This window comes from Hydractinia symbiolongicarpus, chromosome 8 (assembly GCF_029227915.1).
Source record: "Hydractinia symbiolongicarpus strain clone_291-10 chromosome 8, HSymV2.1, whole genome shotgun sequence".
Classification (NCBI taxonomy): Eukaryota; Metazoa; Cnidaria; class Hydrozoa; order Anthoathecata; family Hydractiniidae; genus Hydractinia; species Hydractinia symbiolongicarpus.
This window is the reverse complement of record NC_079882.1, coordinates 5,294,738-5,309,610: the sequence shown is the minus strand read 5'-3', so window position 1 is coordinate 5,309,610 and position 14,873 is coordinate 5,294,738. Positions and strand designations below refer to the sequence as shown.

The 14,873-nt window shown below is 31.9% G+C and overlaps 2 protein-coding genes across 3 annotated transcripts in view; one reads left to right on the top strand and one right to left on the bottom strand.

Moving 5' to 3' along the window:
* Positions 1–1,674, top strand: part of LOC130654666 (cysteine-rich hydrophobic domain-containing protein 2-like) — a 5,515-nt gene extending 3,841 nt beyond the window's left edge. The window contains exons 4-6 of the mRNA XM_057457278.1: positions 98–154; positions 586–645; positions 790–1,674. Coding sequence (XP_057313261.1) covers positions 98–154; positions 586–645; positions 790–840 — 168 coding nt within the window. The 3' untranslated portion in view covers positions 841–1,674. The remainder of the gene's footprint in view (positions 1–97; positions 155–585; positions 646–789) is intronic.
* LOC130654669 (uncharacterized) overlaps positions 1–14,873 on the bottom strand; it is a 26,132-nt gene extending 11,259 nt beyond the window's left edge. The window contains exons 1-4 of one of the 2 annotated variants that reach the window (XM_057457281.1): positions 14,757–14,873; positions 13,955–14,028; positions 12,917–13,012; positions 11,114–11,249 (exon numbers count right to left, since the gene is read on the bottom strand). In XM_057457281.1, coding sequence (XP_057313264.1) covers positions 11,133–11,249; positions 12,917–13,012; positions 13,955–14,028; positions 14,757–14,853 — 384 coding nt within the window. In that variant the 5' untranslated portion in view covers positions 14,854–14,873 and the 3' untranslated portion in view covers positions 11,114–11,132. Of the gene's footprint in view, positions 1–11,068; positions 11,250–12,916; positions 13,013–13,954; positions 14,029–14,756 lie in introns of those variants that run through there. The other variant, XM_057457280.1, reaches the window with a different exon arrangement.

Below are 14,873 nucleotides of genomic sequence, written 5' to 3'. Positions count from 1 at the left end.
TTTATCCCCTTAAATCAATGTATTTATATACATCTTTCAGAATTAGTTATTTTCACCAAGGACCCTGAATCTGTGATATATATTTTTTATTTTTTAGACAAAGCATACTCTAGAGAAAATTATAGATTCCGAAAATCAAAACTTATATCACAAGGTAAATTTTAATTTTTTTTTTTTTTTTTTTTTTTTTTGTTATGATTTTTATTTACTCTTAACTAGGAAAGATCATTTCGCCTATGTTTGAGTACGATAATTAGATTAATTTGGATTTTTTTGGTGCTACGTAAAAAGGAACAACATAATGATTAACAAAAAAATAAAATATAATATAAATAATCAAATGTTTTAAATAAACAAACAAGCAAATGTATGAACGCAATACGTAAAAGTTTTCTCATTGGTTTTAGTGGAACATATTTTGCATAAAGGCTGGGGGATGTTTTTAAACAGACAATGATATCATTTATATCTGCTTGTTTTATACTTGTGCAATAAAAATAGCATCAAGTTTGTGAATGCAAATATTACTGCTTGAGGTGAGATTTATGAGTTTTAAATGTGTGTATGTACCCTTATATCTTACAGCTGAGTTTACACCTGAGACTACAGAAGCAAATGATGATGTCAAGTAACATGATGGAATACGTAAGTATCGAAAATTTATAAACCAAACGTTCTTCCTAATTTTTACCTACGCCCTATCACGCCTCACGCCTTCCTGTGCGATAAATTTCTATTTGTTGCGTCATATGTTTTATTATATTTCATTTCATTTCGTATATTTTTTAGGTGTTGCTAATCGAATTTCGACCTAAACAACCCATATACAAACCAGATTAGATGTTTTTAAAGATTGAAATTGAAGAATATTATTATTATTTTTTAAAATAGAGATGGTTTGTAATGAGACTGTTAGGGCTAACCAACTGCGTAAACGAAATATTCCCACCTTGTTTTGTTTCTATTAAATCTTGATTGTAAAATAAGATTTTTTTTGACAAGGGGACGTGTTCAGGCAAAAAACTAAAGCTCTAAAAATCTGCGAAAGAATATTTACGATCCTTTGTTCAGTTTTTGTGGAAAACTTATAGTCGAGTGAAAACTTGGCTAAGCCTTGCCTTATAGTAAAAAAAAAATATAGTTAAAAAGCTTTGCTCGATCTTTTCACCTTGTCTTGCTAAAATCAAACAGTCATTTTATTACACCATTTTGGGAAAAGTCAGAAACCTTTTGAGCAGGGAACTCAGTACGAATCTAGTGTAGCAGTTCAGTAGGTGACACCTGCCGCAACAGTTTGGAGAGGGAAGGGAGAATTTAAATATATATAAATATACCTTATAATATATAAAAATGTTTAAGGATTATAGGAATGTGTGTTTGTATAATTTTGACTCACTAGTCTTGAACTTTTTTTAAGCTCTTTTATGCGAAAAATAAAAACTCAAAAATATATGTTAAGTTTTCTGAGAAAATGGATTTTGTAACTGAATGTTGTGTAGTTTTGTTTTAAATATAAAGATTCCGCGTGAATACCAATGTGGAAGAACTTTAAGTAGAATAATTATGCCGTGAATACGTCTTATGCGTTATATGCATAAAGAATGTTTGAAAGTCTTATGTAAATACGAGTTTAATATTTATTTCTAAGATTTAATAAAGTTACCATTGTTGTTATTGGACGAGGTCCTTTGTAAAATTATCGAATTATCTCTTTGGTCCTATGTAGAACAACTTCGAATTATCTCTTTGGTCCTATGTAGAATGACTTCGAATTATCTCTTTGGTCCTATGTAACAAAGAAAAAGCGAAATGTTAACGGACGATAAATCTGCTTTTGACTACCGAAATAGCATTTTTTACGGTTGATTTATTTGTTTGGCTAAAAAAACAATTTACTGTGTTTCATGTGGCCTAAATATACGTTCATACATATTGATATACAGTTTTTCTCAAACATGGTAGACTAAATAATTTTCAAAAAAATTCAAATATTGTCAACGTTTAAAAAAACTCTCTGTCTATTCTTGTGTCATCACGTGGCATACTTTCGTAAAATTTATTACAAAGTGTTAAATTTTGAAAATCCCCTAAAGCGGTCCCATCTGCTTCTAAACCCAAGGGTTGGCACTCCAACTGCATTCGTCGAAAGGGATGATTCTATTCATTACTCTAACCAGGGTTCAAGATATGTCTAATGAACACAAGGGAAAAAATGAGAACATATTGGTAATGAATAGCCCTATTATGATAATGTTTAAAATTGAACTTCTTTTTACTGTTGGTTTGTTGAAGTGAACTTTTCCACCGCACTTATGTTGTAGAATATATTATGCATATATCGATTGTGTAGAGTTTATATTATATATCTCAGTGTCCCCTGCCCTGCAAACATGGCATTTGTTTTGTTGTATGTTAGCCATGCTTGTTTTGGTCGTTTTTACTTTATACTGACCACCTGGGCTCTAGACTCTCGGAGACTTCTTTACTTACAACTTACAACATTTTTTGTGATGTCAGTTCAGGAAAAATATTGCATCAAAAAATAAGAACCTAACCGAAGACCCGTCAAAAATTCCACGTAATCAGAGAGGGTAACAGTCACCGTTGTAGAATTAACATCCTAGTTCCCAGGTTTTAAACTTGGAATAGAACTTGAAGAGCCCTGGCTGATCACATGACGACTAAGTACCACCCATGTATAGTCCGCCTCATTTATTGCAACTAAGGAGTACGAAATTAATAAAGAATATGTACTTAGCCAGATGAATTATTAAGCGAGTTAAATTTCAGTGAAGCACAAAACCGGTTAGTAAGTTGTCATTTTTTTCGTTTTATAAACTATTTTGTGTTTTTTTATGTGAAAGTGCAAAATCATACATATGTGTAGACAGCTAGATATTAAAAATAATAGGTAAACCAACGAGTATGTTCTACACTTTCGCGAATTTATTACTGTATTTCTTCCGATTAGCGCCGCCTCTAACATTTGAAGGCGGAGAACTTAGAAAAGCGGTGCTTATTAGAAAAAAAGTAACAAGCAGACCAGAAGGATAGTTACAATACAATACACAATGCGTTTCTTTTACTTTTAGATAATTTGTTTACTTTTAAAGACTAAATTTCTCAAATTCATGTGTGTAAGTTCGAAGAATTCAAAGGTTTATCCAAGGTTTTAGCAGTCTTTTACTTTCCGAAAAAGCAAAAAAATTGCTTGAACCCGTCCAACTCCACGTTTCCGTTTTCCAACGATTCTGTTCATCAGCTTCAAGAAAAAAGTCTAATAATGACGAAAGGTCTAATGGGACATGATCGACTAAAGTCTCGTCGGTACAAATTCCCAAAATAAGTCTATTGTGTAATCGCGGACATCTTCTCAAATATCAAATGTTACAGTAAAAAAAATCAGTATTGGAGAATAGAGATAATATTCTTTTACACATAATGAAGAATTGGTAAATCGCCATCACGACGGGGATGATCTTATTGGCATTTTGAAGAGTATTATTATGTTGTGTTACCTCTTTAATAATAGCTGTCGTTTGTCTGTTCGAGCGTCTGTTTGTCTTTTTGTTATGGAAACACGAAATGTGATACATAAAGGACGGGCGACCCCGTGGATTTTTTGACGGTTTAACGTCTAGTTTTTTTAAACAGAGAAGAAAGAGAAGAAGGCTCGTAAAATAATTTTCTGCAAAAGTTGAAAAACTCAAAAAATATACGCCATATTGCACTTGGCACGGCACAATATTTTTATATATTTTTATATATTTTTATATATTTTTATATATTTTTATATATTTTTATATATTTTTATATATTTTTATATATTTTTATATATTTTTATATATTTTTATATATTTTTATATATTTTTATATATTTTTATATATTTTTATATATTTTTATATATTTTTATATATTTTTATATATTTTTATTTATATATTTTTATATATTTTTATATATTTTTATATATTTTTATATATTTTTATATATTTTTATATATTTTTATATATTTTTATATATTTTTATATATTTTTATATATTTTTTATATATTTTTATATACTTTTATATATTTTTATATATATTTATATATTTTTATATATTTTTATATATTTTTATATATTTTTATATATTTTTATATATTTTTATATATTTTTATATATTTTTATATATTTTTATATATTTTTATATATTTTTATATATTTTTATATATTTTTATATATTTTTATATATTTTTATATATTTTTATATATTTTATTATTCAAAAAACTAACCGGCTCGTGTGCCTGTGCTACGGACACAGGGAGCGATGATGGGCGAACCCGTGGACTTTTCCACGAGTTAACGGATAGTATGGTCAATAATACATAAACATGCTATTGACCACTGTATTGTATTAAAAGTGACTAAGCTGTTATGTTATATGTTAATGAAATATTAATCGTCTGGATTTAAGGAGAACGACATTACCTTCACAAAATTTGAATCTCTCTGGTAACAAATATATTACAAGAAGCCCTGGGGGCTCTAAGAATTTCCGCTTGCTACCAAAACATTTGATGACAACCTACTAATTCGTTGTGTTATCGTGCCAAACATTCGAAGAGGTTTGGTGCATGAAGCTCTAAAGATAAAGCACACAAGTGACATTTTATCTTACAACAAACGCAAACAAAACGAAACGTGTCATAATAAACTCACATTTTAAAATAAATTGCTAACAAAAAATACGACCTATCATTCATGGTTAAAAGTCTTGCGATTGAAACGTTTATGGTCTTAAACGTCATTTATAGTTGACAAAAAATCAAAATTTTGATGTGAGCATAATTTTCAGTATACTTTTTTATTAACTGTGCCAATTTTTGTCGAAAATAAAGTAGTTTTAATTTTTGGACAAATTTTGGCCTGAAATGACATTTAGGTGACAAAAAATCAAACTTTTGTATCATCATCATTTTCAGCATACTTTATTTGTTAATTGTGCCAAATTTGCCCGAAAATGAAGTGGTTTTAATTTTTGGACCAATTTTGGCTTAAAATGACATTTAGGTGACAAGAAATCAAAATTTTGATGTCACCATCATGTTCAGCACACTTTATTTGTTAACTGTGCCAAATTTTGTTGAAAATAAAGTAGTTTTAATTTTTGGACCAATTTTGGCCTGAAATGACATTTAGGTGACAAAAAATCAAACTTTGTATCATCATCATTTTCAGCATACTTTATTTGTTAACTGTGCCAAATTTTGTTGAAAATAAAGTAGTTTTAATTTTTGGACGTTGCGAACACTCTTTCATGCAGATACTTTTCCCCGAAAATTGACCTTTATAAAACAGACCTTAGCGAATTCCTATTCATTCAATTCTTTCCCAACGCTTTATATAACAGCTGTATGTCCCATAGAATAGTGTATTTTCTTAAATTTATTTAGTGAATGGTTTTTTTGACCTGTCAAGCAATACTCTTGCTTCTAGACAATCACAAAGGCTGTGTGAATTTAATATTAAAAGTTGGTATCTATTTCAGTTTCTCACTGCTTTTCTGAATATTGAAAAGGCGTAGCTCTACTATAAATATTGGCCTTTTTCTTTTTTGTCAGGTTTGCAAATTAGCGCTGTGCGATGAGAGAAAAAGAAACCCTGGGATGAGGTTGATACAAATCTGGTTGTTCTTAATTACTCACGATTTTGACAAAAACAACTTAAAAAAAAACTTTTTATTAAACTCTATGTTAAACTCCACCTGTGAAATACGATTATTTAGTCAACCTTTTAAAAACCTTTTGATTTAGTAAAATATATTTAATCAACGAAGTTTAAAGATAATTAATTCTCATATACATCACACCCAGATCTCGGTTTAGGTTACGGGAACTAGCAAAACACGGTTTCTTTGCTTCATTGTGGCATTCGTTAAGAGCGAGCTCAAAATAAATACTACATCAAGATGTGACCCTACCCCATCATCAGATATAAAAAAGAGTCTATGTTCTGTAATTCTTATTGTGGGGTGCTTTAAAATCCAGTAAAACCAATTTAAAAAATTGTTCAAAACTTCCTCTTCTTTCACTTGCATTATTCATGGCATTGCTTTGCATTATCCCCGGTTCCAGGTCATGATTTCTTAGCCAACCGTGAAGTTCAGTTGTGTCGCTTTCAAACAAGTTTCAGCGCTGGAGAACGTTGTAGAACCCTGGGTAATTTCGAAAAATCGTGATTCTGCCCTATTGATTATTAGCATACTTTAGCCCTCGAGTCCCACTCTAAGTTTTTACAGGAAATAATTGTCTTTAATATTGGTGATGACGGGTTTGCAAAAGTGGCTTGTGCTTTACAGTTTACTGGAGAAGGAGTTTTGTATCTCTGTTTTTTTTTGAAAGAAAAATAATAACTTTGATAATAATAGCCTTATTACCTTTTTTCTCCGGGGTTCGAGTTAATAAGGGGTGTTTTAGTCCAGGAAACCTCAAAACAGTTCAAATTAGCGATTGTTTGAGTTCGGAGTTTGACTTATCGAGTGATTTTTTTATAAAAGTATTAGTAAAGGTCCGAGAAGGGAAATTAAAAATCAGTTCAAGATACTTGAACTTCGAGTTATTTAAACTTCGAGTTACTTGAACTTCGAGTTACTTGAAGTTCGAGTTATCGACGTTTGAAGTTATCAGGATTACAAGTGGTTGACTGAGTTTAGGATTAATTTTCTTCCAAAAAGTCATCCTTTTTTCGAAAAAATTATCTGGACCACCAGTCTGAGAATAAAAACACGTCAGCCATTGTATTGTAACAAGAATTTATATCATGAGTCAATATTGAAGTAACATTTTTGACCTTAACTTAAAATCTTATTTTTAACTTTTCCGGTTGTTTTGATGGACTACTTAAAAATATATAAAAAAAAACAAAAATAAAAATACATCGTACATAAAAGACATAGAAAAAAAGGAAATTTGAATTGCTATCTGTACTGTCTGGAAAAGCCGAGACATCTGTGAGTTGCGTTGAAAAATCTGTTAACATAGAAAATCAACACTTCATAATGTGGTGAACCTGACGAAGAAGATAAACTCGAAATATTTGCTGTCATTTAGTCAAGTTCAGAAGAGACACAAAAAAAGGAGTTTAAATTTAATTTGGCTATTTTATGTGATAACTTAAGGCACATAATTATATATGTGTATTTTATCAATATTTGCTAACTGACGTGCTAAGCTTGTAAACAGCAAATATACATTTACAGAACGTCTTTAAGGTCGACAGCGCGTTGTGGACATTGCTTGACTGGAATTATAAAGACATGGATATGTTGGGAGGAGGTAAAACAATTCTCCACTGCGATTTAGCTAACTAGTTTTTTCTTAGTTTATGTTTCTTTGCTTGCTTTTTTTTAAAGTTTATTTGTTTGTTTTTGTTTATTGTCAGTCATTCTCACCATAAATCACTTTATTATTATTATTTTTACAGGTAACCTTTCAAAACCGCCGAATAAAATCAGTTCAACACTATTACTTTTTATTTGTTTCTTTTTTTTTCAGAAAAAAACTTCAATATTTCAGTCTCCATTAACGTAAGTGGAGATACCAGTTCCATAAATACACAACAATCCTCCATCAACTTTGCAGATAATGACTCTGTTGATTCAAATTATACATTCCAAAATGTTACCAGCCCGGTGGACGCCACCCAGCAGTTATATCTTGCAATGTATAATCGCGGTTGTGGTGCTGTGGTGAGCGATTCTGTGAAGCCTGGTCCCCCGTTGGAAAAAATATCAGCGAACAATCCAAAACATAGAATTACTTTAAGTACTCTTCAACACGAGCAAAATAATTTGATCGAACAACGTATACAAGATCGAACGAATACTCTACGGACCCTGAATGTAAGCAACCCTGTGACGCCACTATGGACCGCTTATAATAATTACACTGCTCGGTTGTTTCAAAACGTGGAAACGAAAGGAACGATTCCATCTGCTACACCAGGTGTACTATCAAATCAAATTTCTTCATGTATGTTTGGAACAAACCGTAACATGCAGCTAACTAAGGAGACCAACATGACGACAGATCTTTGGCCCACAGAGCATTCTCAGGGTAGGTAGATAAACTTTATCTCGTGACTTGGTTTAAAAGGATTATGTGAGCAACTTGTTTATGAAAAACTGCGTGCTGGACCTTCAATACTATGGTACTATACTGAATGGAGTTGCAAATATTAGATCTCTGTCAATACAATTCTTATTTCTACATGGCAAATGTAATTTTCTGCCTGTGGACTGTTCTTTAAAATGATAAACGTGCCACTAAAAACAACAGCAATCGTGTTTTAGTAGCTCGAAGCTTGACAGAAATGGAAGAATATATTTTACAGCTAACGATTACCAATAATTAAAGTTAACTGCAGCAAAAAGCAATCGCAAATTTCGTCAGGACTTCAGTTACATGTCTAATGAAGCAATTATTCCTTTTTTATTTTTTTATCAAAGGTAAATTTAGTTCAGAAACGAATTAATAATGTTTTTAGTAATGAAAATTTGGAAATTAATTAATTAGCAACTTTGGACATTACATATTGGAAAGGAAATCAAATTTATAAGATTGTTCTCACTGACACAAACGTTTTCTATATAAGACGACACATAAGCCTTGTATTCGTTAAAGTTTACTCGTTAATGCTATTTCTTAGACCTCAACTTGTATATTTACATTATGAGAACATTGCAAAAACTGCGTATGGTACATTTTTCAACGTTGTTTTCTAGTCTACACATCTGTCAAAGTTAAGACTCGCAGCCTACCGGCTGTAAAGTACTGTCCATGCGATGCTGTTTTCAATTTCTTTGAACAAACAATCATTTGCACAAATTTTGTCCATGGTTGTACGTCTTCAAGTTTCTTGTGAGAAAAACGTGCCTTCCTATACCGCCTTTTAACTTATCGCCGCTTTTTTCAACACCAATGAAAACAACAGAGCAACACAGCACAATATCCTGAAGTCCAAAAAGTTGTTTTACAACAACAAATCATAAAATTCACGCTAACCCGAGTATCTTTAACTTGTTTGACGTCTAAACCATTTCATTTGTTTACAATTCAACATAATACAGCCTGTCAATAATGATGCGGGAAGGAACAAAGTAGTTGTTTGCTTTCAATTGATACATATACACGAAGCGATACCTTCCTGTTTCCTCTTTCCTGTAGAATTATTATTACGACAACACGTCACATGTTACACCTTATTGCATCGTTTCTTTTATTTTGCCAAAATGTCTGCGTCAATGTTTCGATATAAATTTTAACAGAATGTCAAATTTTATAATGACTTTACGCGATGACAATTTTACTTCTACTACTATTTTCGTTTCAAATTATTTTAAATTAAAAGCTTCCAGACATAATCATTAAAGTTATTTAAACTTTTTTTAAATTGGTGTTGTAGTCTAGAAATAGGGCAGAAGATCACTTGCTCAGTCATACTATCATATGCTCTGCTAAGTCAGGATAGGCAACTTAAAAATCTATATACACATTGTAAGATAGCCTGTAATGTGAAATCAATAAACACGGGATCATTAGTTATAAAGATTATCCTTCTGTCGTGTCAGCTTTTTTGATAATTTAATCCAAACATGGGCATGAACGTATTTTTTGCCTTACGGCAAGCCATTTCATGTTTAATTGGGTGTGGTAGGGTCTTATAATATAAAGTTGATGACTAATTTTTAGTGTAAAGTCAACAGAGGATAGAATATGCATGTCAGAAATAACTATTTCATTACTGGTAAATGTCAAATGTGACGTTAAATAATGATATTTTCTTATTTAATTAGATCCAACAATGAGAAGCCGGCCATGTTTTTCATCTCATCAAACAAGAGAACTAGAACGAGAATTCAGTTTGTGTCAGTACGTCACGAGAAGGAGACGTATCGAGTTGGCTTATTCTCTAAATCTGTCCGAAAAACAGATCAAAACCTGGTTTCAAAATCGACGAGTTAAGGAAAGAAAACAGAAGAAGCTATCCGGTGATGAGAAAGCTCCTGAAAACAGTGATTGATATTTAAATTTTCAGTCAGACAGAAAGACAAAGACAAATTTTCAGTTATACTGCCATTCTGCCATTACAGGCATGGAAAGATAAAAGGTAACATGACAAGAGAAGTTTCAGCAGAAAATCCGACGCAAGAATTTTTCGGCCACAATAACTTACCTTGCTCGTGATAATACCAGACAAAAACAGGCGGAGAGACATATCCGTCAGTAGAGACAGGATTAAAAATGGATAACACACACGTCAACACCTTGGATCACCTGTCAACGACGTTTTACCTTTTCCATGTGTTCACACTAACGAATAACCGCAACAGGCCGCAGCAGGTCAACAAAAAATGTATTTTTGGTATTTTTTTATTATTCCTTTGATGTGTATTTTCTGAAGCTATATATTTTTTATCATATCCTCCCCATTATAGATTGTAGGTATAAAACTTCATATTATAGCCTGAAATATATGAGGCTATACATCAATTTGTTGCATCGCCTAACCCCAATCCCTTATAAGAATTTAGTGTTACAAGTTGTTTCTGTTGTTTTGTTATATATACAATTGTTGTCGGCGCATTCATTGTCCTCATCGTATCCTTGTCATTATCGTTTTCGTTTTCGTAATTGTTTTCGTTGTCGTTGTTGTTGTTTTTTGGGGTTGTTGTATAGACAGAAGTTATAAATAATTCTTAATTTTTATTTTGTTATAAATACTATTGTTATCGGCGCATTTTTTTTTTCTTATCGTTGTCGTTGTCGTTGTCGTAATTGTTATCGTTGTCGTTTTTGTGGTTTTGTATAGAAGTTATAACTAATTCTTGAATTTTATTTTGTTGCAAATACTAATGTGTCGTATTTGTTGTCGTAGTTGTTATGGTTGTCGTTATCGTTGTCGTAATGTTGTCGTTGTCGTTGACTTTGTTGTTGTTGTTTTTGTTGTTGTTGTTGTTTTATAGTACACATTGTAACTAATTCTTGAATTTTGGTAATAAATCATGACAACATACGAATAATACAAATAATACTGAAGAAGAAAAGTATATTTCAAAATGTAAATAAATGATATGATATGGATATTTGTCTTCAAAATTTGTCTTCAATCTTTGGAGGCAACTTGCAGGCGAACATCTCGTCCTGACATTTCATGTAATCCTTTAAATTGACAGCTTTGGCGCGACATCTTTGATGCAAATCGTTGCACTTCAAAAAGAAAGAGAAGAAAAATCAACCTATTAATTTAAAAAAAGTCATGCAGCCGAAATAAATTGGCAACAACACAAACGCACAACTGAAAAACGTTATTTAAACACTGGACATCAAAATTGACGTGCATTACCGCGAGTAAAGATTGGGGTGCATGTTGCACGCTCATGCAAAGCCCTAACTGTTGGTTTTTCGACTCAAACAAAATATATTTAAACTCAACGAGGTTTAATTCCGATAATATACATCACACTCAGATCTTGTTATAGGTTACGGGAACCAGCAAAACACGGTTTCTTTGTTTCGTGGTGCCATTTGTTAAGAGCGATCTCAAACTAAATACTACATCAAGATGTGACCATACCCCATCATCAGATATGAAAAAGGGTCTCTGTTCTGCAATGTTGGGCGCTCATGAAAAGCCCTAAATTGTCGTGAACACTGGGATTAAAAATGACGTCACATAGACATTTTTCGCCCTTTAGAATTTTATATTTACTCTCGTGTTATTTATGTTATTCGTTTTTAAGTTGGTAAAATTAATTTTAAACAAGTAAAATAAGTGATCATTTTATTAATAAAGGTCCGTTATTCCGAATTATATAGGGTAAAGCTACGGAAGCTTATTAGGGCCATGTCTGCACATTTTATTGATCAATGTTGTATCTCGAGGTCAATGTTGTATCTAACCTTCAATCCCAAGATGGAAACTTTGATCTTAAGATGGAAGCTTTGATCTCGAGATCTAAAGGAAGCTTGAAATGGAAGGTTTGATATAGGAGATCGAAAGGTGTTCTTTGATCTGGAGATGAAAACTTCGATCTCGAGATACAACATTGATCAATGAAATGTGTAGACATGGCCGTAATAAGCTTCCGTATAAGGGTAAGCTTCTTTTGTATGAAGCTTTACAATCAACTTAAGTTTTCTGATGCACGTGCACAAAGAAATGTTTATTTCTCATAATATAACACAATAACAAATAAAAACCAAATTAATTTTAGATTGATAAATAATATAACACAATAATATAATTAAAACAATGTCATCATCAATTAAACTTCTCGTACTTATTTTTATAACACAATAACAAAGAAAAACCCAATTAATTTTAGACTGATAAACATTTACAACTATTTTTAATAAAATACTTTGCACCGGGTTCTTTTAAATTGCGTTGCCATAACTAATTCATTTTCGGTAACCGTGAAAACAATAACTTGTTCTCACGAGTATTTCTGTGTTTGTTTCTAGGGATTTTCTACACCCATGAAATTATAATTTGAAGGGCTAAAAAAATTTATAAAAACTAGTCATTAACCCGTGGAAAAATCCACGGGTTCGCCCGTCCTTTTTATACCGTACTGCGTGTGTCTCGCTACTTGGGCATCTAAGCTACCATTTTGTGTGACTGACGGACAGACGTTTACGGGTATTATAATATAGACTAGCCGTTAACCCGTAGAAAAATCCACGGGGTCGCCCGTCCTTTATATATCGCATTTCGCGTTTTCGCCACGGAACTCGCCTATCGCGGACAGACAGACAAAATACGGCTATTATTAAAGAGATAAAGGATAAGTTTCAAGAGGGTAACCTTCCTATAAAAAACACAGGACAGATAAAAAGTAAGAAATTTTTATAAGTATATAATATATACTTACACAAGCCCACAAAACATTTGCTTTGCATTTTTTGTATCCACTTTTTTTCGCCCACCAACTGGCTTTCTTGGCACATGCAGTGTATTGGTCCTTACACTAAAAAACAGAACTTTGTAATATAATGACTGTTTTCTGAGGAAAATAAAAAGCAGTTTCATGCCCAGGTTTCTTTCCACTGATCCAAAGAATGCGTTACAACCAACATTAGTATAAACACAACCTCATCCCCAGGGTTTTTTTATATCTTAACAGGACTTGAACAGGAAAAACATAATGAGCTTTGAAGTTGAGGTTGGTATGAAAACGCTAATGCTCGAAGCTGCCTGGGCCTATATTGGACGAGTTTTTGTAGGAGCTTTTTAGATTGACTACTTAACCTTTTTTATTAAAACTTCTAAAATACTGCCCCAACGAGCCTAAAACTTGAAAATTTTCATACTTTCTACATTTTCACAACTTTTCATTAAAAATTTCATTAAATTTTTATTAAAAAGTCCACCTTAGACGTTACCATGGCGATCGTGTTGCCAAATATAGTACCAGAAAATTTTTTTTGACTTTATGAGGAGTGTTGTGGCGAGTCATTTTTTGCATTACCCGAAATGATAATTGCGCAGGGTGCTCCCTGCGCAATCACACAAAATTTCGTGTCAAAATCAAACCCATTGACACATATTGGTCTGTGGCAAAGGAGCACTTCACAGAAATGATGATTTTGTAGCAAAATTCCTGAATCCAGCAATTGTTATCTTAGCTGATTTTTTTTTTCTGATTACATGACAAGCCTTTTTGTTATAATTTCTGATGCATTAAAGTTATAGTGTTGCTACACTTTTCGCGCGAGGTGGGGTTGTAATACAACTTTTTCTTATCCACAATAAAACTTTATTGCGAAGGGGTTGGTAAGATGGCAGTACCAGGTCATACCAACATGCACAGCAATTAATGAAATCTTCAGTGACGTCATTTAGAAATTATATTAATTATGTGAAAAAAAGAAGATGAAAAAAATAAAATAAAAGTTAAATTATGAGTTACCATTTGAGCTGTTAATGTCACACTCCCATCTTCAACTTCATTACTTATATCAGCATCTTCTTCAGATAAATATCCTGAAACAGTTAAATTTTTACAGCTCCGTCTGCATTTAAAAACAAATTCACTTGTGCTTAATAGATTAAAACGTTTTCTTCTATTTTTTATGTTTTAAGTGTACAGCTACTTTCATATAAAGGCCTTTTCAACCATATAGATATCTCTATGTTTTAGCAAGAAAGATGGACATTTTATTGCCGGTGTAGTGTGAAAATAGTGTGTTATTTTTATAAAAATTTTTGACATATTTTTAACAGAAGCTAAAGTCGATTAAAAAAATTAGACGGAAATATTCCCTTTGAAGCAAAATAATCGAATATTCTGATTGGTTGTTGGAAATTTCTGTTGTAATATCGCATGAGACTTATGTGGGAAATCATTATTCTTTTTATTCATTATAAAATATTTGCAACATTGTTGGATGTTCGCAAGTAATATGCAAAACTTCAGGAAAATTCACCGAGGTTAGATATGCAATTATCCTAACCCGTGATACAATGCAGGTTTCCCAGGGTTTTATAATTGTTTTGAATAATTTACGGTTCATACCAATACAAAAAAAAAACACAAAAAGTCCTTTGCCCAAGTTACAGGAAGCACCATTTTTAGGGACTAAGAAAATCTAACTTTTACTTTGACAATCGCTAATAAATGTATAAAGGACTTTCTCTGCTTTCATTCCGCATTTTTGGGTTGCAAAAACTTAAACAGCGAAAAGTTAGACAGAGTTTAAATAAATTCTTACCAATATTGTAATTTGCCGATGCATAAGCAACGATGAGTAGAAATATTATGCACCTCATGGTATGATTACAACGCAGAAGCCAAACAACTGATATCATTTTGAATAAGGCGAGAGCTT